We start from the raw sequence: 22,859 nt of genomic DNA, 5'->3' as shown, positions 1-22,859 counted from the left end.
TAACAGGTCTCAAGAGATTACTCTACCAACCTTTTCTGCTAACCCTTCGGGTGCAAAGGAAGAGCAGTTTCACAATTTAGACGTAAGACGTATCCTATTACAGTATTTGGAAGTAACAGGAGGGTTTAGAGTTTCAGATTCATTATTTGTTCTTTTCTCTGGAAACAAGAAAGGCCAACAAGCATCAAAAGCATCATTGGCTAGATGGCTTAAGACAGCTATTTCTGTAGCCTATTCTCAAATGGGTTTATCTTCCCCGCTGGGAATTAGGGCTCATTCAACAAGAGCCCAGGCCACTACATGGGCAGAAAGAGCTGGTGCCACCCCAGATCAGATTTGTAAGGCAGCTACGTGGTCAAGCTACTTAACGTTTGTCCGTCATTACAGACTGGATCTCCTATCAGCAGGTGATCAGGCTTTTGGCAGAAAGGTTCTGCAGGCTGTGGTCCCTCCCTAGGGGGGTAAGTCTCTATTATCCTCTCAAGTGCTGTCCTGAAAGACGATAAGGGAAAATTCAAGTTAGACTTACCGGTAACTTGTTTTCCTTGAGTCTTTCAGGACAGCAGCATCCCGCCCTATTGTTTTTTCATATATATACTGTGACTAATCATATCTCGATTATGTGTTCCAGTTTGGGGCCGGAGGTTCTCTACTACTACTGACAATGTGTGGAAAGGAGCCTCCTTTTAAAGTTTGGTGGAAGAGGTGTTTCCTGTTGGCAAGGGGAGGAGTCACTCTCTCAAGTGCTGTCCTGAAAGACTCAAGGAAAACAAGTTACCGGTAAGTCTAACATGAATTTTTTTCCCCCCAAAAAATAAAAAAAACCAGGAGTGATAAAATACCACCAAAAGAAAGCTCTATTTGTGTAAAGAAAATGATAAAAATGTCACATGGTTACAGTGTAGCATGACCGCGCAATTGTCATTCAAAGTGTGACAGCGCTGAAAGCTGAAAAATGGCCTGGGCAGGAGGGGGGGGGGGGGGTTAAGAGCCCTGTTTTGAGGGGGCTAAAGTAAATGAGGCTGACGGTGAGTCAACAGCGGGTCAGAGGAGCAGCAGCTGTTGGACAGAGATGACAGTTGCTCTTTAAAAATTTATGATTTTAAATCAAGCTTTTTTACTAGTGATTTTTTTTTTTTTTTTTTTTTTTTTTTTTGTAAAATCTTTATTTAGCAACATTTTAGTAGAAAACTACACACATTTTAGAAATGCGGATTATAACACATATATAACTTGTCCAAATACCTGCTAGTGCAAATAAGTATTTCGGACCTACGGCAGCGGCACCATCTTTAATCTATAATACCCACCCTGAATCAGGATGAACATGCGGCGGTGTGCTGGTTTAACCCACCCACAGCCGCATTCAAAGTGCTAAATGATCAGGAGAGCCAGCGGGCGAGCACCCCCTGCCGACGGTTCGAACAGAGGGGGGTAAAAACCTCCAACAACCTCGTCCGTCCCATCGTGTCCAGGGAGGGCACACCCTTCACATCCCCCCCACCCACCAGAGGCGGACAATAAAAAGGTCCACCTCCAAGTGGAGGGTCTGTGCTCCCCTTTGTTGTCTGCCGCCGCCCGTGTCCAGGTAGTGCAACAACAGCATCTTATGACCGCAGCCTGGTAACTGGCAGCCGGTATGCAGTCTAAAAAAATAACATTAGAAGGGAGAGAAAGATAGGAAATAGTTAGTCAGGGGGGGAACAGGTATGAAAGGATGAGGAGGAGGGGAAAGGGTGAGAGGGGAGGGGGGAGTGATGTGGAGCATACCTCAGAGTCTGAGAAGGTCTTGTAAATCTGCGCCGAGCGATTTCCGCCACTATGAAAAATGTCTATCAATGGGCCTTATTACTGTTGTCCAAGCGGGATCTCAGGGTTGGTTCTGCTAATTCCAGTAGGGCCAGATCTAGGCTTGAGGGTATGAGATTCGGGTCAAACATAAAGTCACTCCATGGTCCCCATATGACCTCAAAACGTTCCAACTTTCCATTACAGGATGCTATCCAGTGTTCAGCTTCTCTAATATCATTGACTTTTTTAATCCAATCTTCTCTAGAAGGGACCCTGGATTGTTTCCAATAAATTGGGAGGAGGCGTTTAGCCGCATTTAAAAGGTGTGGTAGGACGCTTTTTCTGTATCTGCTAATCGGCATCTGAGGGACATGCAGGAAGAAGTAGGCTGGGTTCAAAGGAAGATCTAAGTCTAAAATTTCTTTTATTAGAGACTTGATATCCGCCCAGTATGGCCGTATCAAGGGACACTCCCACCAAATGTGAAGGAGTGTGCCTCTCTGTCCACATTTCCTCCAGCATTGATCCGATACCGAGGGGTATATACGGGCTAAGTCGGTTGGTACTCTGTACCAGCGCGACAAGAGCTTGTAATTTTGTTTCTTGGGTTCTAGATTCAATAGAGCTTGAGTGAGTGAGCTGATAAAGGTGTGTTAGCTGGGATGTGGAGAAGTCAAGTTGCAGGTCTCTCTCCCATGTCCGTATGTAGGTCGGTCTAAGGTTGTCATTAGTAATGCTTAATAAGCGATACATTTCAGATATCAAGTGTGGGATCGGGTCTTCCTCTACAAAAAGTTGTTAGAAAGGAGTAAGAGTGGAGATGTCTCTTATAGATTGTCTGTGAGTCTCGAAAAAGTGATGGAGCTGTCTATAGCGCCAGAAGTTTATTTTGGAGCCCCTGTGTCTACTATGTAGAGATTCGAAGCTCATCAGCTTACCATTGCTCATCAATTTCCCACAGCTGGCGTTGTCGTCATCCACCCAAGGGGCGAAAAAGGCCATTTGCTCACCCGGCAAGAACCATAGAAATCCCCCTAACGGGGCTAGCGGGGACATGGGCGGAGACAAGTTTAAGATCAAATTCAATTTGTCCCAAGTGGCGAGAGCATGTCTCGTCAGTGGGGATGTTGAGTCTGATAGCCCGCGATATTCACTTGGCAGCCAGGGAGCAAAGGCCAAATTCCTGCCAGCTAGCCATTTCTCAAGAGAGACCCATATTTTGGACTGGGTGTGGAAGCGCCAGTTGAGGATCCTCTGAAGAGCAATTGCTTTGTGATATTTCAATATATTTGGGATCCCTAGGCCACCCGCTAGTTTTGAGCGTTTCAATGTCCTCATGGCTATTCTAGGGTTACGTGCACTCCACACAAATCCCGTTATGGTGCTATTGATCTGGGAGAAGAATTTGGTAGGTAGTGGGATTGTTAACATTTGAAGAAAAAAGAGTATACGGGGTAGAACATTCATTTTTATAATGTTAATGCGGCCCATCCAAGTGAACGCAGTCTTGGTCCAGAGGGAGAGATCTTTTTTAATTGTACTAAGTAAGGGGGGAAAATTTGCTGCATAGAGGGAATCAAAACGATCTGTCAATTGAATCCCTAGGTACCGAATAGAGGATTTGGCCCAGGTGAAGGGAAAGGAGGCTTGTAAGTTACTAATCAGAGCAGGGGTTAGGTGAATAGGTAAAATTTCAGATTTGGAATAATTAATTTTGAAATTTGAAAGTGATCCGAATAGTTTCAGTTCCTTCATCAGGACTGGCAACGATATCAGGGGTTCTGTGAGGTGGAATAACACGTCATCAGCGTAGGCAGATAGTTTGTGTTCAGTGCTTCTCGCAAACCCCTTATGTCTGCATTCGCCCTAACCGTGCATAGTAATGGTTCAAGAACTAGAGCGAAGAGAAGGGGGGATAGGGGGCACCCCTGTCTCGTGCCATTCCGAATCGGGAATCTAGAAGAGAGCACTCCGTTCACCTTGACCTGTGCACAGGGAGTAGAGTAAAGTGCCAGGATAGAGGTCAACATGCGTATTTTAAGCCCTAGAGCCTCCAACACTGCTTTGAGGTACGACCAGTCAACTCGGTCGAAGGCCTTTTTGGCATCAGTAGAAAGAATAATGTAAGGTTTGGAATCAGGGCTAGTACGGGCCCAATGGATAAGTTGTATGGCCCTAATGGAGTTATCCCTTGCCTCCCTCCCCTTAATAAACCCAGTTTGGTCAGGATGAACTATATTGGGCAGGAGATTCCCGAGCCTGTTCGCTAAAATCTTGGCTAGTATCTTAACGTCAACGTTAAGGAGGGAAATGGGGCGGTAGCTTTGAGGGAGCGTCGGGTCTTTACCTTCTTTTGGCAAAACTGTAATATGTGCCAAGAGTGCCTCTGAAGGCATGGGAGCCCCTTCTGCTATGGAATTAAAGTAGGTGCACATGTGAGGCTTAAGGAGGGGTAGGAAGGTTTTGTAGTATAATCCCGGATAGCCATCCGGTCCCGGGCTCTTCCCTGTAGGAAGGGATTTCACTATCAATTCAATCTCCCCAGGGGAAATCGGAATTTCAAGGTCAGTACATTGAGCTACACTCAATGCTGGAACGCCAGCTGCGGTTAAATAGTCTCGAACGGCTGCGGACCTGGATTGCTGGGCATCTAGAGGGCTGTCAGGTTGCAAATTATAAAGGTGCGTGTAGTAGTCTTGAAACCCTGAGGCAATTTTGGAGGACCGAGCCGATACCTTCCCAGAAGGGGAGCATAGTTTTTGTATGTAAGTCTGCGCGTGCTTCTTACGAATGGCTCTAGCAAGCATCCGGCCACACTTGTTGCCGTGTTCGTAATATTTGTGCGATAATCGTCTGGCTTGTTTACGGGTCTGCCGATCAAGCAGGCGTAAAAACAAGTCTCTTAGCTCAGTTAACCTCCGCAACGCCTCAGGGCCTCCATTTTGTTTATGTTTGAGTTCCGTGTCCTGCAGGGCGGCCAGCACCCTTTCAAAGTCCGCCTGAAGCATCTTTTTAAGTTTAGACCCCTGGGATATTAACTCCCCTCTGATCACTGCTTTGTGGCCTTCCCACACTATGCCCATGCTGATATCGTCCGCCACATTTTCATTGAAATAATTTGTGATGGTCTCTGATACTTTGGCAACTGCCGCTGTATCATCCAACAAATTTTCATTCAATCTCCACGTCCAGGCTCCTCGGGAACCTGAAGGGAGTGTTAGGGTCACCCCCACTGGTGCGTGATCGGATAAAGTAATGTTCCCAATGAACGCGGAATGCACGAGCTCTAGTGTGGGGCGGTCCACGTAGACGTGGTCTATGCGGGTGTATACATCATGGACTGCCGAATGATAGCTGAAGTCTCTCTCTCCTTTTGGATGGAGGACCCTCCAGCTATCAAGTAGCAAGTGGGACTGGAAAGACTTTCGGAAATGTTTTAAGAAAGCATAAGAGTGTGAATGTCTAGAGCTGGAGGTATCTAGCAGAGGGTCTGGGCTAACATTGAAGTCCCCTCCCAAAATGACATAGCCTTCCCTAAAGTCTGCTAGTAGGTCGAGAGCACTATCAATAAAAGTAATTTGGTTAGAATTGGGCGCATAGATCGAGGCGAATGTATATTTTCTGCCCGCTATGATTCCTTTCAGAAATACATAATGGCCGAGTGGATCTATTTTGCTGTCCGAAAGCTGGAAGGGGCAATTCCTGTGAATCGCAATCGTAGTGCCTTTAGATTTAGACGTGGGGGAGGTGCTATGGAACCATTGGTTGAATAAATGGGTAGGTAATCTAGGCAAGGATTGATGGGTGAAATGGGTTTCCTGTATGAAAACCACGTGAGCTTTTAATTTCTTAAGTTCCCACCAAAGTTTGTTTCTTTTCCCAGGGAAGCATAGGCCTCTTATGTTGTAAGATATTACCTTAATAGTAGACATGCCGGAATAAATGGTAGGCAAGATGTCGAATGGTTTCACTCGCCCGGCGCAGCATCTGAGGTCTTGGGTTGCTCCTAGGAAAAAAGGAAGGAGGGGAACAGAGCGGGGGGGGGGGGGGAGAAAAGTGAGTGGAGAAATGAACAAAGAAAACAAACTGTTAAAGTAACATAAACAATGTGACAAAGCATTAGCAAAGTCCGTAAATAATACATCTATAGGTGGGAGGTCTCCCTCGGAAAAAAGAAGGGGGCCTCAGACCTTACCTATTGCCCCAAATAGGGACTGTACCCAATATAGGGTGGCCTACGTGGGGGAACGTGGGCCTAAGCACAGGGTGGAGAACGGGGCCCCGTCTCCACACACCGCATCTTAAAAGGTGTTAGGGGTTGGGAGGGGGATAAGCTACTGCAGTAAATTCTGGGGTTCACATTTTCCCACCCACTACCAAGACATAAAAAATATGTATATAAGGAAAAAATTGTTTGTTATTAGTCATGTCTCTTGACTGGTCTGCAGTCACAACCAACTGGATTTCAGCGAAAAGTAATAAGGCTGACATTGAAGGGTCTAAGTTCCAAATAAAAGAAAAGAGGGGGGCCATATCTTAACTACAGGGGATGTCCATGATCACTGTATGAGTCCGGAGGGACTACCCCTTCAATCACGGATAATGGAGGAACCGGGGGGGGGGGGGGGGATCTTGATTCTGAAGCTGTCTGTTCCTTCTACGGTTCCTACGGGTAGCAGTTGACCATTGTGTGGGAACCGGGATCCCAGATATGCCAGATGAAATTCTCCAATCCGGAAAGTCCACTGGGTCTAAGCCCAGGGAGGACAGAAACTGTGGGAGATCATCTTTGTTACGTAGCGTGACTTGTCTTCCTTCTTTAGTCGCCTGTAGAAAAAAGGGAAAACCCCAGCGGTAAGGAAGGCCAGCATCCTGGATCGCCGTCAAGAGGGGCTTCAGGGCTCTGCGCTGCATAAGAGTGCGTCTAGATATGTCTTGGTAAAAGAATAAACGTGCACCATCAAAATCGTAGAAGGGTTTGTTGCGCATTTTTTGCATGATGCTGTCTTTTAGGGTGAATTTGTGGAGTTTGCAGATTATGTCTCTGGGGTTGTCCACCTCCTGAGAGGGGGGTCTTAGTGCCCTGTGAGCTCGATCAATTTCTATTGGAGCCGAGGCAGGTAGGCCCAATATGTCTCTGAATATGTCTGTCAGCGTGGGGATAATGTCCCTTGGGGCTGTGGCTTCTGGGAGACCCCGGATCCTAATGTTCGCTCTTCTGCTGCGATTTTCGGCATCATCCAGCTGACATAATAGGGTTTCAATCTGCCGGTCTTGTTGCTGACATTTAGATTGCAGTAGAGCAATAGTGGGGAGAACCTCCTCCAGCTTCTCTTCTAAAGATTCTACCCTGTTACCCAGGTGGGAAGTGTCAGCCTTTAGTTGAGCAATGTCCTCTGTGAAAGCTTTCTCCACCCTGCTTGTAAAACGTTCAAGGTCTTCTTTAGTGGGTAATGACATAATATGGCGCCTGATATCCTCATCACAGAGGTAGTCAGATATTTCAGAGCGGCCATCTAATGAGGCAGGGGAGGCACAGGGGGCCGAATCACTCACCGACCCTGGGGATGGCACCGGAGATGCTGCTGAAGCTGAAGCTGTCCCCTTCAGGGTCCGGGCTGTGGCTGCTGCTGGCTGGGAGGATTTTGTGGCTTTCTGGGCCTTCCCGGGCGGCGCCATCTTGGAGGCTTCCCGGCCTAGTCCTCGGGCCCCGGAGAAGTAAGAATCCAGCTGCCCCTGCCGCGATCTGTCGGTCCTGGTCGGTTGGGAGCTTTGCCGTGATCGTTGTGACATGGGGGGGATCTTTTAGAAGTGAGTATCCCCCTGCTTAAAGCGGATTTTGTGCTGCGGTGTAGTGGAGCTGAGGCAAAGCACGTCCTCACTCCTCAATGTCCAGGACACGCCCCCCTTACTAGTGATTTTAATCAAATCCACCCTGGTTTAAATGCACACAAAACTATGTACAGTGCGCATATTAACTCAGCGTTTGTTTCCGCCCATGTAAATGAGCCCTTAATGTGGTTATAAAGGTTAAAAAACCCTTTAATAGCAACTCTCCTGTAGCCCCCCAAATACTCACCCGAGTCCGATCTCAGTCCAGCACTGTACACGTCTGCAGCAGCTCCTCTCCCCCCTCTCACAGGCTTGGCTGAGAGCAGCGGGAGCTGTCAATCAAAAGCTGAGTGGGGCCAAGTCGGGCTGTCAGTCTCTAAAGACGCAAGCAGCCTGGCTCAGGATCGATCATACATGAGTGCCCCCATAGGAAGTAGCTTCCTACGGGGGCACCCGGCAGGGTGGAGGAGCCAGGAGTGCCACAGGGGGACGGGACTGTTCTGTGCAAAACCATTGCACAGAGCAGCTAAGTATGACATGTTTGTTGTCATAATAAAAAGGGGAAATGTAGGAGTGTCAGTGTGAATGTGGCTGAGCCTTTAAGTGAAGGTTGATGTTGCTTACTTTTTAAAGTGCTAGTTGCCTGGTTGTCATCCTTATCCATTGGATTTAATACCTACTGAAGTGCTGACCAGAATCAAGTTTGCAGGTTGGGTAGTATGCCCCTGCACAGACCTCAGATGCAGCATGGACCCACTATCCTATACTGTGTTGGGCAGTGTTCACATCTGTTTGTCAGCCAGGTACCATGACTGCTGCAACAGCACACGTGTTCAGACAAAAAACAAGACAACTGTTTGAATTACAATGATCTAATAAAACAAATGTAGTCTAGTTAAGGTTTACATCTACTCTTTCTCTTTGGAAAAGTTGCTCAAAAAGGGCTTACCTGTAGTAGAAAACTGTATATACTTTACCTTTTTGGTGTCTGAATGCTGCTCTGATCATGAGAAATGGTCCACTGCAAAGCCAACACTTCTGTGATTGTTGATCTCCTGGGTTCCTCACATGTCTCACTGGTTTATCCTGCTGATCTCCATGTCGTAACTGTCTTCTGTGGTGGTGTGAAAGTCATCAGGAGGAACAAGTGACATCTTTGGGGGACCAAGAAGATTGATACTCCTGGAAATGTCGTCTTTTTTTTCAGTAGACCATTTCTCAAGATTGGAGTGGCATAGTAAGGGTAAAAGGGGAAAGTTTTTACAGTCTTCTGTTACTGTTACACCTTGCTTGAATAACTTTTTCTATAGCAAGATGGGCACTTCAGGTCATCTGCAGACAAAGTGGGATGCAGGATTCTCTAGCTCTGTATAGGATTATCTCAAAGTAGGTATCCCTGGAGCCCCCAGCTTAAAGTGTTTGTGAACCTCAGACATGAACATAGCATATCCTTCTATAGTATTTACTTGTCTCAATTAAGAGCGTTAAGTGTCATTTCTGTCTCTGCTTCGTTCCTCTGCCATCGGCATCGATCACTTCTGACAAGTTTTCCTGAGCGCAAGAGAAAAATGGTGACAAGGGAGGGACCTCCAGCAAATTGACAGCCTCAGCTCTGTTCCTGTGAGATGTTTGGGTGGTGTCTCTTCCCTCCAATCATCTCTCAGACATCTCCTCTCTGAGCTCTACATAGTGTAACTTCAGCTTTACACCAATTTTATTTTCTGAACTCTCAGAAAAGCTTTAAAATTCAGCACTTTGAATGGATGTAGAGAATAGAATACTGCAGATTGACAGGTACAACTTTTAATAATCATTTGACTTGCATTTGAAAGGGTAAATGCCTGTGAAGTAGGTTGTAGACACAATGGACTGCAAGCATTTTGGGATGCAGTGTCTTTTTTATTTATTTTTTATATGCTTTAGTTTTGCTAAAGCAATTCTACAATTTCTTAATCTGCATTTCTTTTTGTCTTTTTGTAGTTACAATGAGTGGTGGTCTTGCTCCCAGTAAGAGTACTGTGTATGTATCTAATCTGCCATTCTCTCTCACCAACAATGATCTACACAGGGTAAGTTTACAACCTGCGCTTGTCTGGTATCTCACTAGGCTTAAAAGCAAATGTATCACCTAGTTTTCCTTTTTTTTTTTTTTTTTTTTTTTTTTTTTTTTTTCAGATATTTTCTAAGTATGGAAGTGTAGTAAAGTAAGTATTTTTTTTTTACTATTAAAACTGTGTAAATAGAGACTTGTCAGTGTCAAATTCCAACTTTTTTTTAAGATTGCCAATAACATTAACCACTTGACCACTGGGCACTTAAACCCCCTTAATAACAGACCAATTTTCAGCTTTTGGTGCTCTCCCATTTTGAATGACAATTACTCAGTCATGCAACACTGTATCTATATGAATTTTTTGTCCCTTTTTTCACACAAATAGAGCTTTCTTTTGGTGGTATTTAATCACCGCTGGGTTCTTTATTTTTTGCGCTATAAGAGAAAAAAGACCGAAAAATCTGTAAAAAAATAAATTTTTCTTCGTTTCTGTTATAAAATTTTGAAAATTAGTAATTTTTCTTCATATATTTTGGCCAAAATTTATACCGCTACATATCTTTGGTAAAAATGACCCACATTAGTGTATATTATTTGGTCTTTGTGAAAGTTATAGCGTCCACAAGCTATGGTGCCAATATCTGAAAATTGATCACACCTGAAGTACTGACGGCCTATCTCATTTCTTGAGACCCTAACATGCCAGAAAAGTACAAATACCCCCCAAATGACCCCTTTTTGGAAAGAAGACATTCCAATGTATTTAGAAAGATGCATGGTGAGTTTTTTTTAAGTTGTCATTTTTTCCCACAATTCTTTGCAAAATCAAGTTTTTTTTTTTTTTTTTTTCTTTTTTTTTTTTTCACAAAATTGTCATATTAGCAGGTTATTTCTCACACACAGCATATGCATACCACAAATTACACCCCAAAACACATTCTGCTATTACTCCTGAGTATGGCGATACCACATGTGTGAGACTTTTACACAGCGTGGCCACATACAGAGGCCCAACATGCAGGGGAGCACCTTCAGGCATTCTGGAGCACCCATGCCAATTCTGACATTTCTCTCCTACATGTAAAAATCATCATTTATTTGCTAGAAAATTACATAGAACCCCAAAACATTATATATGTTTTTTTAGCAAAGACCCTAGAGAATACAATAGCGGTCATTGCAACTTTTTATCTCGCACGATATTTGCGCAGCAATTTTTCGAACGCGTTTTTTTTTGGGAAAAATGTTTTTTGCTTTAAGAAAAAACAAAACAGTAAGGTTAGCCCAATGTTTTTGCATAATATGAAAGATGAAGTTACGCCGAGTAAATAGATACCTAACATGTCACCCTTCAAAATTGCACACGCTTGTGGAATGGCGCCAAACTTCGCCACTTAAAAATCCCCATAGGCGACGCTTTAAAATTTTTTACTGGTTACAAATTTTGAGTTACAGAGGAGGTCTAGGGCCAAAATTATTGCACTCACTCTACCGATCGCAGCGATACCTCATATGTGTGGTTTGAACACCGTTTTCATATGTGGGCGGGACTTATGTATGCGTTCGCTTCTGCATGCGAGCACACGGACAGGGGCGCTTTAAAAAAAATTTTATTTTTTTTTATTGTTCATTTTACTTTATTTATTTTAGTTTGACACTTTTTTCCCCCAAAAAAATTTTTTGATCACTTTTATTCCTATTACAAGAAATGTAAACATCCTTGTAATAGGAATATGGCATGACAGGTCCTCTTTACAGTGAGATATGGGGTCAATAAGACCCCAAATCTCACCTCTAGGCTGTGCCTGAAATGATAAAAAAAAAAAAAAAAAAAAAAAAAAAAAAAAAAATCCTGGCTTCGATCGTAGCGGTGAGTCGGTAGAAGCACCGGAGGGCGGCGGGAGGGGGGGACGTCCCCTCTCGCCTCCCATAAGAACGATCAAGCAGTGTAACAGCCGCTATGATCGTTCTTATGGTGTAGGGAATCGCCGGCTGAAAAAGATGATATCTGAATGATGCCTGTAGCTGCACCCATCATTCAGATATCCCCGCACAAAGTCAAGGACGTCGTATGACGGAAGGCCGGAAGTGGTTAAAACGCTTTTTTTTTTTTTTTTAACACAAAGTTGTCCATTTATACAATATTTCTAACACATAGCATGTACATACCAAAAATGACACCCCAAAATAGATTCTCCTACTCCTCCTGAGTACGGCGATACCACATGTGTGAGACTTCCATAGCCTGGCCACATACAGAGGCTGGGTATGGCCGAGCATGGCCGAGTATGGCTGGGTATCACCGAGTATTGCAGCTTATGGCTGGGTATTGCGGGTTATGGCAGAGTATTGCAGATTTTTGCGGGGTATTGCAGAGCATGGCTGGGTATGGCAGAGTATGGCTGGGTATCACCGAGTATTGCAGAGTATGGCTGGGTATCACCGAGTATTGCAGAGTATGGCTGGGTATCACCGAGTATTGCAGAGTATGGCTGGGTATCACCGAGTATTGCAGAGTATGGCTGGGTATCACCGAGTATTGCAGAGTATGGCTGGGTATCACCGAGTATTGCGGGGTATGGCAGAGTATTGCGGGGTATGGCAGGGGTATTGTGGGGCATACCAGAGTACTGTGGGGCATTGCAGAGGGCATTGCAGGGCATGCAGAGTAGTGGGGATGGCTGAGCATGGATGTCTCTGTGCAGCGCTGTGGGCACTACACATGCAGCCCACAACGCTGCAGCCATCCATCCAGCCCCTCTCCGCTCACAGTGTACCGATCGGTACACAGAGGGGAGGAGAGGAACCGGCGTCATCAGATGACGCCGGTTTGTTTACATGTGATCGGAGCGATCACATGGTAAACGGCCGCGATCAGCGACCATTTACCGGGATCTGTGATGCGCCGGGTCCTCTGGACCCGGCGGTCACGGATGCTCTCGAGTGCGCGCCCTAGGGGGCGCGCGAGAGCAGAATTCTGGGAGGAAGTCCCTGGACGTCCTCCCAGAGTTACACAACCGCCCTGTAGCCGTCATTTGGCTATGGGCCGGTTGTTAAGTGGTTAAAATCTTAAGAATGATGTTGAAGCTCAACTTAAGGTTAAATATTATAGGTCTTGGAGCTTTATCTCCTTCTTGAGACGAACGCAGCCCATCGATGAGTCATTTTTGTTTTCATTTAGCCAGTGGGTTGAATGGAAAAAATAACCAGATTCCCCCATCCACACACTCGATGTGGATAGGGGGAATCCTCCCTGCTGAGCTATTGTACTTCCCCCACCATCAGAATACACTGATCGGCGCTGCCGACTATAGCTGGCTGCGCTGAACAAGTGGGAAAAGGCCAACAGGGCACTTGTGCAGGAGTCGATCGGTGGATGGACTTCTGTACAATCTCCCTGCCCATACATGGATTGAAATTTGGCTGGTTCCAGCTGAACCTGACACATTTTGATCCATGTTGCTTCATAATGCAACATCATCAGGTGTGTGGTTTTTATTTTTTTTATTATTATTTTTATTTATTATTTTTTGTTCTTTAAAGGAGAAGTATAGCCAAAGCTTGTTAGGCTGTACTTCTCCTATGGATCACAGGAGTGCAGTTCTTTTTTTCTCCTGTGACCAGTTTTCAGGAGAGAGCAGGCTGAAGTCCACTCTCTGCTGACATCCCAGAAGTCGGTCCAGGGCCCGCGTCGTCGTGACAATGGAAGTTGGGATCCTCCAGGTCCCTGGACCGACACCCGGGTCAGGCTCTCAGCTAGCCACTGAGAGCCTGAGCCAGCGGTTTACCACCCCCCCCCCCCCCCCCCTCCACAGCCCAGCACTCCAGTGAGTGTGGAGGGGGCAGAGCAGAGAGCTGTGACTAACATTAGCAGCTCTCTGCTCAGGGAGCTGTCAGAACTAAGCCATCGGCGGTGTTGGATCGCTCGGTTCTCAGTGCAGAGGTGCCTGGGGACAGACGAACCAATGCTACATCCAACTAGGTAAGTATTAATCTAGAAAAAAAATCCAAACCCATAATTCTCTTAAGGTTTTAGAGATCTGGAAAGCATTGCACCAGCAATCAGCAGATAAGTACATTTGTAACATGCTACATGTTACACCCTGAATATGGGTGTAACATGTTACAAAAGGTGAACTTATCCTTTTTTAGGTTTTCAAAAAATATTAAAAATAAGTTCTGTCAGAAGGGAAGGGACCACAAACAAGGCGCATAACAGTACAACATGAGAGAGGACATACACCAGTGGTGGCCCGTTAAAAAGAGCGCAGGGATGGCGACACCATTCCCAACCCCGCCCCCCCCCCCCCCCCCCAATCCATGCGCCCAGCCTCTAATCTACATGCAGGGCGCCGGACACATGTATTTCAATGGGTTTTTTTTTAATTTGTAAGCAATTTGGCTTAAAAAAAAGGTGTCCTTAGACCCGATTGGCCAGGGAGTCCTAGGATCGCCACCTTCCCTTCTGTCCCCTATGGGGGGTGGCATTGGTTTCCAAATATTGAGCACCAGCCGCCACTGATGTACACCAGTCACATCAAATTCCGGGGGAGGTAGAGCGGGTGAACAAATGTCCGAAATTACCACTCTTTGGTATATAAGGCAAGTAAAGGGACCTAAAGAGGCAAACATAACTGTCAGGGAGTGAGTATATGCTCTCAGGATATTGAAGGGAAATGGGTGGGGTTGTGAGGAGGTTCTTGCATTGTTCTGCATGTATTGGATCTTGTGGGATCTGGTGATACCTCTATGCAGAGCATTTTACTGAACCCCATGCCTATAGCATCAGAAGACCTTCACAGGCCAACAGTTCTCAGGGGAGATTAATTTTAATTACCATTGCTCCTTTCAAGATAAGCTGGTGCCCCTACTGTCAGCTTGCCCTCTTCTCATCTTCTGTTAACATGCTTGCTTAGATGTATTGGGGTGACCCAAGCATGCATGTTCTTGAAACAGTGCAGAAAAACTGAGAGAGAGTGACATGTTTTAGAGATTGGGTCCCCAGGAGTTGAACTTTGCCTTGTCTCTATGTCTAACGAGTCTCTTAATTTGTAACGCACAAATTTTTGTGTTTTTCTCCATCTTTTAGAGTCACCATTTTGAAAGACAAAGAAACCCGGAGAAGTAAAGGAGTTGCATTTGTCTTATTTTTAGATAAGGAAGGTGCACAAAACTGTTCTAGGGCATTAAACAATAAACAGGTAAATTTCTGGATAATATTACCACATACAAGTGCTAATTGCCTTGCAGAGATCTAGACTGTAAATATGTACTTGTCATGCAGCTGTTTGGCAGAGTACTAAAAGCAAGCATTGCTGTAGACAATGGCAGAGCAGCAGAATTCATCCGGAGGCGAAATTACACTGACAAGTCCAGATGTTATGAATGTGGGGTAAGTAAAATCCTGAACATACAGTATATTAAAGCCGTGCTTTCACTTAGAAAACATGCGTTCACTGCTCTAAAAGATCCTTACAGTAATGATGTTTATATATATATATATATATATATATATATATATATATATATATATATATATATATATATATATATATATAATATGTTTTTTTTTAATTTGTGCTAAAGGATACAGGTCACTTGAGCTATGCATGTCCCAAAAATATGCTAGGTGATCGTGAGCCTCCGCCGAAGAAGGAAAAGAGGAAACGGAAGAAAGAAGTTGAAGTGGAAGAACTGTATGTATTCTCATCATGTCATTTGACTAAATGTACTATAAATATTGCATCGCATGCATTTTACTTAGGAAACGCATTACGTTTCAGACCTGAAGAGGACCAGAGTGAGGAAGAAGGTGAAGATCCAGCTCTTGACAGCCTTAGTCAAGCAATAGCTTTCCAGGTACATGTTGTTATTATACAGGATTTATATTGTGCCACCAGTTTGCACTGCGCTTTACAACATGAGGGCAGACAGTACAGTTACAATACAGTTTAATACAGGAGGAAGTCGAAGGACCAGCTCAGGCAGGATTGTCCTCGGGAGGCTGAAGGTCCGCTTTAAGCATCACCAGGCCTGGTATACCCATCCAGTTAAACCACTGTTAGGTGGAGTGTTTAGTCCATACTGCTATAAAGCTGCTACGCTTTACAGCAAGTGGGTATAGTGGTAGTCATTCATTACAATGCTTCTTGAGTGACATTGTACACTGCCATGAAATCCGGAGACGTGAGTTGCTATCTTTGCCTGTGCTCTGTGTCAATCTTTTGGTCAGCATCATTTCGGATTATGCAAAGATGCTAGGGTGGGAGGAGGTGAACTGAATATATGACTGCTGTATAGGTGAGAGGGGGACAACTGCATACAATACAGTATGTCTGATCAAAGCCTAATTTATTGTTTGGACCTGGGTCTAAAGCTAGGTACACACTAGAAGTGTTTTTTAGTTTAGTTTTTTTTTTTTTTTTTATTGTTTAACCCAGCGGCTGAAAAAAAAAAAAAACCTGAGAGGTCGCCCTACTAAGTGATGTTAATGCAGCGATCTCCCTTGCTGTGCTGATGTGTTCTTACCTACTCCCCCCACCAGAACACAATGTTCAGCGCTTACAGCCATTGGTTTCCAGCATTGATTGGATGCTGGTTTTCCAGTATGCCTGTTTAATAGGCAGTCGTTAGGCCAGCTTCTGTCAGATAGCCTGATGTGCACACTGGCTAAATGTCGGATGGTTTCTGTTGAACCAGCCGATACCTGCTTGTATTCGGGACATGTGTACCAGCCTTTAGAGTTTGGGAAGAATTGTCCAAGCCAGTGGCATGAGATGTGCATGAGGAAGCTAATTTTGACATTATTTTCCCTTTTTTGTATCCCCTTTGTCATCCAAGTTTGCTCTATTAATAGATTAAAATATTCAGAAAGGTATCACTTCAATGCTGCATCCCATGGCAATAAAATGATAATGAGCTACTCTCGTGTATTACATTTACTGTTTTGTGTACAAGACACTAAAAAAAAAAAAGAACCGAATGAGCGAACTTTACTGGTGCCACAAATTTTAAATTATAATATTATTAATATCATTTAGAAACCTTTTGGACCAATAATGGCCCTATAATATCACAAGTTGTTAGATTTTATGAATACATTTAAGTTGATTCCATTCCAAATGGAGAGCCTGTATCTTTTTCAAACTAAACATACATTGCATTTTTAAAGCCACGCAATTGGCAGCCCAGCATATGTTGCTTAGCCACTTGAGCCCCGGACCATTATGCTGCCTAAGGACCAGAGGTCTTTTTCCAATTTGGCACTGCATCGCTTTAACTGCTAATTGCGCGGTCATGCAATGCTGTACCCAAACGAAATTTGCGTCCTTTTCTTCCCACAAATAGAGCTTTCTTTTGATGGTATTTGATCACCTCTGCAGTTTTTATTTTTTGCGCTATAAACGGAAAAAGACCGAAAATTTTGAAAAAAAATGATATTTTCTACTTTGTTATAAAAAAAATCCAATAAACTAAATTTTAGTCATACATTTAGGCCAAAATGTATTCGGCCACATGTCTTTGGTAAAAAAAATGTCAATAAGCATATATTTATTGGTTTGCGCAAAAGTTATAGCGTCTACAAACTAGGGTACATTTTCTGTAATTTACACAGCTTTTAGTTTATGACTGCCTATGTCATTTCTTGAGGTGCTAAAATGGCAGGGCAGTACAAACCCCCCCCCCCCCAAATGACCCCATTTTGGAAAGTAGACACCCCAAGGAAATTGCTGAGAGGCATGTTGAACCCATTGAATATTTATTTTTTTTGTCCCAAGTGATTGAATAATGAAAAAAAAAAAAAAAAATTTACAAAAAGTTGTCACTAAATGATATATTGCTCACACAGGCCATGGGCCTATGTGGAATTGCACCCCAAAATACATTCAGCTGCTTCTCCTGAGTATGGGGATACCACATGTGTGGGACTTTTTGGGAGCTTATCCGCGTACGGGGCCCCGAAAACCAAGCACCGCCTTCAGGATTTCTAAGGGTGTAAATTTTTTATTTCACTCTTCACTGCCTATCGCAGTTTCGGAGGCCATGGAATGCCCAGGTGGCACAAAACCCCCCCAAATGACCCCATTTTGGAAAGTAGACACCCCAAGCTATTTGCTGAGAGGCATGGTGAGTATTTTGCGGCTCGCATTTGTTTTTGAAAATGAAGAAAGACAAGAAAAAACTTTTTTTTTTTTCTTTTTTCAATTTTCAAAACTTTGTGACAAAAAGTGAGGTCTGCAAAATACTCACTATACCTCTCAGCAAATAGCTTGGGGTGTCTACTTTCCAAAATGGGGTCATTTGGGGGGGTTTTGTGCCACCTGGGCTTTCCATGGCCTCCGAAACTGTGATAGGCAGTGAAGAGTGAAATCAAAAATTTTCACCCTTAGAAATCCTGAAGGCGGTGCTTGGTTTTCGGGGTCCCGTACGCGGCTAGGCTCCCAAAAAGTCTCACACATGTGGTATCCACGTACTCAGGAGAAGCAGCAGAATGTATTTTGGGGTGTAATTTCACATATTCCCATGGCGTGTTTGAGCAATATATCATTTAGTGACAACTTTGTGCAAAAAAAAAAAAAAAAAAAAAAAATTGTCTCTTTCCCGCAACTTGCGTCGCAATATAAAATATTCCATGGACTCGACATGCCTCTCAGCAAATAGCTTGGGGTGTCTACTTTCCAAAATGGGGTCATTTGGGGGGGTTTTGAACTGTCCTGGCATTTTATGCACAACATTTAGAAGCTTATGTCACACATCACCAACTCTTCTAACCACTTGAAGACAAAGCCCTTTCTGACACTTTTTGTTTACATGAAAAAGTTATTTTTTTTTGCAAAAAAATTACTTTGAACCCCCAAACATTATATATTTTTTTAAAGCAAATGCCCTACAGATTAAAATGGTGGGTGTTTCATTTTTTTTTTTCACACAGTATTTGCGCAGCGATTTTTCAAACGCATTTTTTGGGGGAAAAACACACTTTTTTAAATTTTAATGCACTAAAACACACTATATTGCCCAAATGTTTAAAGAAATAAAAAAGATGATCTTAGGCCGAGTACATGGATACCAAACATGACATGCTTTAAAATTGCGCACAAACGTGCAGTGGCAACAAAATAAATACATTTTTAAAAGCCTTTACAGGTTACCACTTTAGATTTACAGAGGTGGTCTACTGCAAAAATTACTGCCCTCGATCTGACCTTCGCGGCGATACCTCACATGCATGGTGCAATTGCTGTTTACGTTTGACGACAGACCGCCGCTTGCGTTCGCCTTAGCGCGAGAGCAGGGGGCGACAGGGGTGCTTTGCTTTTTTATCTTATTTTTAAACTGTTCCTTTCATTTTTTTTTTTTTTTTTTTTTTTTTTTTTTAATCATTTTTATTGTTATCTCGGGGAATGTAAATATCCCCTATGATAGCAATAGGTAGTGACAGGTACTCTTTTTTTGAAAAAATTGGGGTCTATTAGACCCTAGATCTCTCCTCTGCCCTCAAAGCATCTGATGACACCAAGATCGGTGTGATAAAATGCTTCCCCAATTTCCCAATGGCGCTATTTACATCTGGCGAAATCTAAGTCATAAAATGCTCGTAGCTTCCGGTTTCTTAGGCCATAGAGATGTTTGGAGCCACTCTGGTCTCTGATCAGCTCTATGGTCAGCTGGCTGAATCACCGGCTGCATTCTCAGGTTCCCTGTTGAGACAGGAGAGCCAGAGAAAAACACGGAAGACGGTGGGGGGGGGGCATTCCCTCCCACGGCTTGTAAAAGCAGTCTAGAGGCTAATTAGAGCAGAACAAGAGAGAGAGAGAGAACAATAAAACGACAACTATTTTTTTTTATTTTATATATTTTTTTTTTTTACACTTTTTTTGTAACTAACTTTTATAACTGTAACCGGTTCCAGGTTCGGGTCTCTCAAAATGCGATGGCATCTTGGGAGACCCTGTGAAAGTGTGCCTAGTCTGTGCAATGCTGTACCCTACGCTAATACTCAACTAATGAATGGTAGCGTTCAAAACATTCACCAATGCAAAGACCAGGATTGTCAGGACAGGAGGGACAATAATAGCAGGTGTCGCGCCTATATCCGCGCTTGCTGCAGACACGACATCTTTTTTGGGGGTTCGTTGGGTAGGGGTACTCGGGAGGACATAAAGAAAATGCCTCTCATGCAGCCGACTGCATTTGGTTGGGGATGTGAATGGGGGAAGTACGGGCGCTGCAGAAGTGGTGGGTTCCCAATTAGGATTGGCGAATGCAGCAGGAAGGGCACTATGGGCACGACGGGCCTGTGTTTGTCTTCTTGGTGGCAGCGGGACACTACTTGTGCTTGCCACCTCAGCAGCTTGAACTGCACTTATGGGATTCGCCACGTCACCAAGTGTTACTGCAGTGCTGGTTTGACTACGACCAGGGTGTACTAGGCCGCTGGCGCTTGCCAGTTCAATAAAAAGCTACCAAAAAAACTGTTAGCGATCGCAGGGATCAGGCCTGACTCTGCGAACACTGCAGTTATACGTTTAGTGTTTTGTAAGTGACAGTGATCGATCGATACTGCACTTGGGTGGGCTGGGCTGGGCCGGGCGGAGGGGCAAAATGCAGGTGCTAGCAGGTATCTGGGCTGATCCCGCTAACACTGTGTTTTTGGGAACCCTAAACTGCTGGGGACGCTAGTATAGATCTGATCGGATCAGATATTGATCCGTTCAGATACTATACCAGTAAGGGAGGTGTATGGTGCGTGCGTGGGTGTTAGCGCTACTGGCGCTAACCTGACGCTGCCTGGGGATGGTGCTTGCCAGTTCACCAAAATGCTACCAAAAAAATGTTAGCGATCGCAGGGATCAGGCCTGACTCTGCGAACGCTGCAGTTATGCGTTTAGTGTTTTGTAAGTGACAGTGATCGATCGATACTGCACTTGGGTGGGCTGGGCGGAGGGGCAAAACGCAGGTGCTAGCAGGTATCTGGGCTGATCCCGCTAACACTGTGTTTTTGGGAACCCTAAACTGCTGGGGACGCTAGTATAGATCTGATCGGATCAGATATTGATCCGATCAGATACTATACCACTAAGGGAGGCGTATGCTGCGTGCGTGGGTGTTAGCGGTACTGGCGCTAATCTGACGCTGCCTGGGGCGACGCATATCACCGCCGGGCGATCAGGGGGCTAAATCTTTATTCGGTAATAAACGGCGGGTGCCCTGACACTAAAAAAAATAAACAAACTAACCAGCGTCACCCGTAACACTTATACGGTGATCAGTGGTGAAAGGGTTAACTAGGGGGGCATCAAGGGGTTAAAACATTTATTAGGTAGTATATGGGGGTCCCTGTCGCTATAAAACGCTGACGGCGAACCTAAATATTTAGGTCCCTAACTAGCGTCACCAGCGACACTAATACAGCGATCAGAAAAATGATCGCTTAGCGACACTGGTGACGGGGGGTGATCAAGGGGTTAAAACTTTATTAGGGGGGGTTAGGGGGGTATCCTAGACCTAAAGGGGGCTAATATTCACTGTCCCAACACTGTAACTGTCACAAACTGACACCAATGCAGTAATCAGAAAAAAAACAAAAAAACTGCTGGTGTCAGTTTGTGACAGGGAGGGGGGGGGGGTGATTGGGGGGGGATCGGGGGGCGATCGGGGGGGGGGGGGGTCGGGGTGTTTTGTGTGCCTGGCATGTTCTACTGTGTTGTGTAGTGTTGGTGCACTCACAGTGAAGTCTTCTCTCCTCGGCGCTGCAACGGAATACCGAGCCGAGGAGAGATGACATCATTTCCTTTGCTGCTGTTTAGCATACAGCAGCAAAGGAAGTGATCTGATTGGCCGGCGGAGATCGCGAGGGGGGGGACCATGAACGGATGGCCTCCCCCTCACCTCTGATCGCCGCTGGACAAAAGACGACCGCCTCGGGCACCGGGGGGGGGTCCGATCGGACCCCCCACCCGCGGAAGGCAAATCACGTATATGTACGTGATTTTGCCTGTCCGTGCCACCTTGCCGACGTAAATCGGCGTGAGGCGGTCGTCAAGTGGTTAGAGAATTAGTAAATGATGGGACAGCTTTCCATAAGATTGAGTTTTTTCACAGATAGTCCACTTCCTCAGAATGGAATGGTATTGTGCTGGACAAAATTCAACAATACACAAATGAATATAATGTATTACCAACAGAGTATGAAGAAATATCTTAAATGGTTAATACATTACAATAGCACAGATACATATGTGGTTATATGTCCTATCTTGTGTGTGTGTGTGTGTGTGTGTGTAAAACAGCCAGTGCAGACACAGGAGTAGAGCGAGAACAACTGGGGATAGGAGCCCAAAGCAAAAATATCCCACTCTTGGTTAGAAAAATAATGGTGGCAGGTAAGTATAGGCCACCAATAACACAACAACCACATAGACACTATACACATACCCATTGCGGTCTGTATATTTGCAGTTTGAGGAACTTGCAATTCCAGAACACAGGTAGTACTAATGACTACTCCTGCCAATAGTAATTGCTAGAATAAAAGTTACATGATATGTACAGGTATGTTGCATCCCCAGTGTATTTAAATGGCCAATTCCATGTTTGACTAAATTGCACGTCCTAATACTGTAATGTCACGCCATTGCTTGTACGTAATTTCCACAACACACAAGTTTTTTTTTTTTCCCCTCTTCATTTTAGCAAGCAAAAATAGAAGAAGAAACAAACAAATACAGACAGACCACAGGGGATGCCTCTACATCTGAAGATTCAAGAAAACCAAGAATAAAAAAGAGTGCATACTTCAGTGATGAGGAAGAACTGAGTGACTGAACTGGTGTACATTTATTGTGTAAATAGTTTTTACTAAGGAATCTACCATTGGCATTAAATAGGCCTTGTGGAACATGACTTTATGCACAGAAGCAGATTTCTTTACATTTTAGCTGTTTTGCTTAGGTGTTATTTATTAACGGATGACACTGCTGTCTGCTTTGCTTCCTTTTTTTTTTTTTTTTTTTAGATATTGGACATAGCTCAGTTTTTACATTTCCTATGTCACCTATAAAACTAATATCTGGCTCTTGTGGGCAACATCACACTCTGGTCTGTTATTTTTTTTTTTTTTTTTTTTTTTTTTTTTTACCCAGTATTGTATAATCCTCCAAATTTAGAAACAGTAATATGG

General features: G+C 44.3%; 1 protein-coding gene across 1 annotated transcript in view; it reads left to right on the top strand.

Annotated features, from left to right (window-relative positions):
• ZCRB1 (zinc finger CCHC-type and RNA binding motif containing 1) overlaps positions 1–22,623 on the top strand; it is a 33,298-nt gene extending 10,675 nt beyond the window's left edge. The window contains exons 2-8 of the mRNA XM_073619938.1: positions 9,604–9,692; positions 9,799–9,827; positions 14,766–14,877; positions 14,961–15,068; positions 15,263–15,372; positions 15,460–15,535; positions 22,373–22,623. Coding sequence (XP_073476039.1) covers positions 9,609–9,692; positions 9,799–9,827; positions 14,766–14,877; positions 14,961–15,068; positions 15,263–15,372; positions 15,460–15,535; positions 22,373–22,504 — 651 coding nt within the window. The 5' untranslated portion in view covers positions 9,604–9,608 and the 3' untranslated portion in view covers positions 22,505–22,623. The remainder of the gene's footprint in view (positions 1–9,603; positions 9,693–9,798; positions 9,828–14,765; positions 14,878–14,960; positions 15,069–15,262; positions 15,373–15,459; positions 15,536–22,372) is intronic.
• The last annotated feature ends 236 nt before the right edge of the window (positions 22,624–22,859 follow it).

This window comes from Aquarana catesbeiana, linkage group LG03 (assembly GCF_042186555.1).
Source record: "Aquarana catesbeiana isolate 2022-GZ linkage group LG03, ASM4218655v1, whole genome shotgun sequence".
Taxonomy (NCBI): Eukaryota; Metazoa; Chordata; class Amphibia; order Anura; family Ranidae; genus Aquarana; species Aquarana catesbeiana.
The sequence above is the reverse complement of the archived record's forward strand: the minus strand, read 5'-3'. Positions and strand labels throughout refer to the sequence as shown.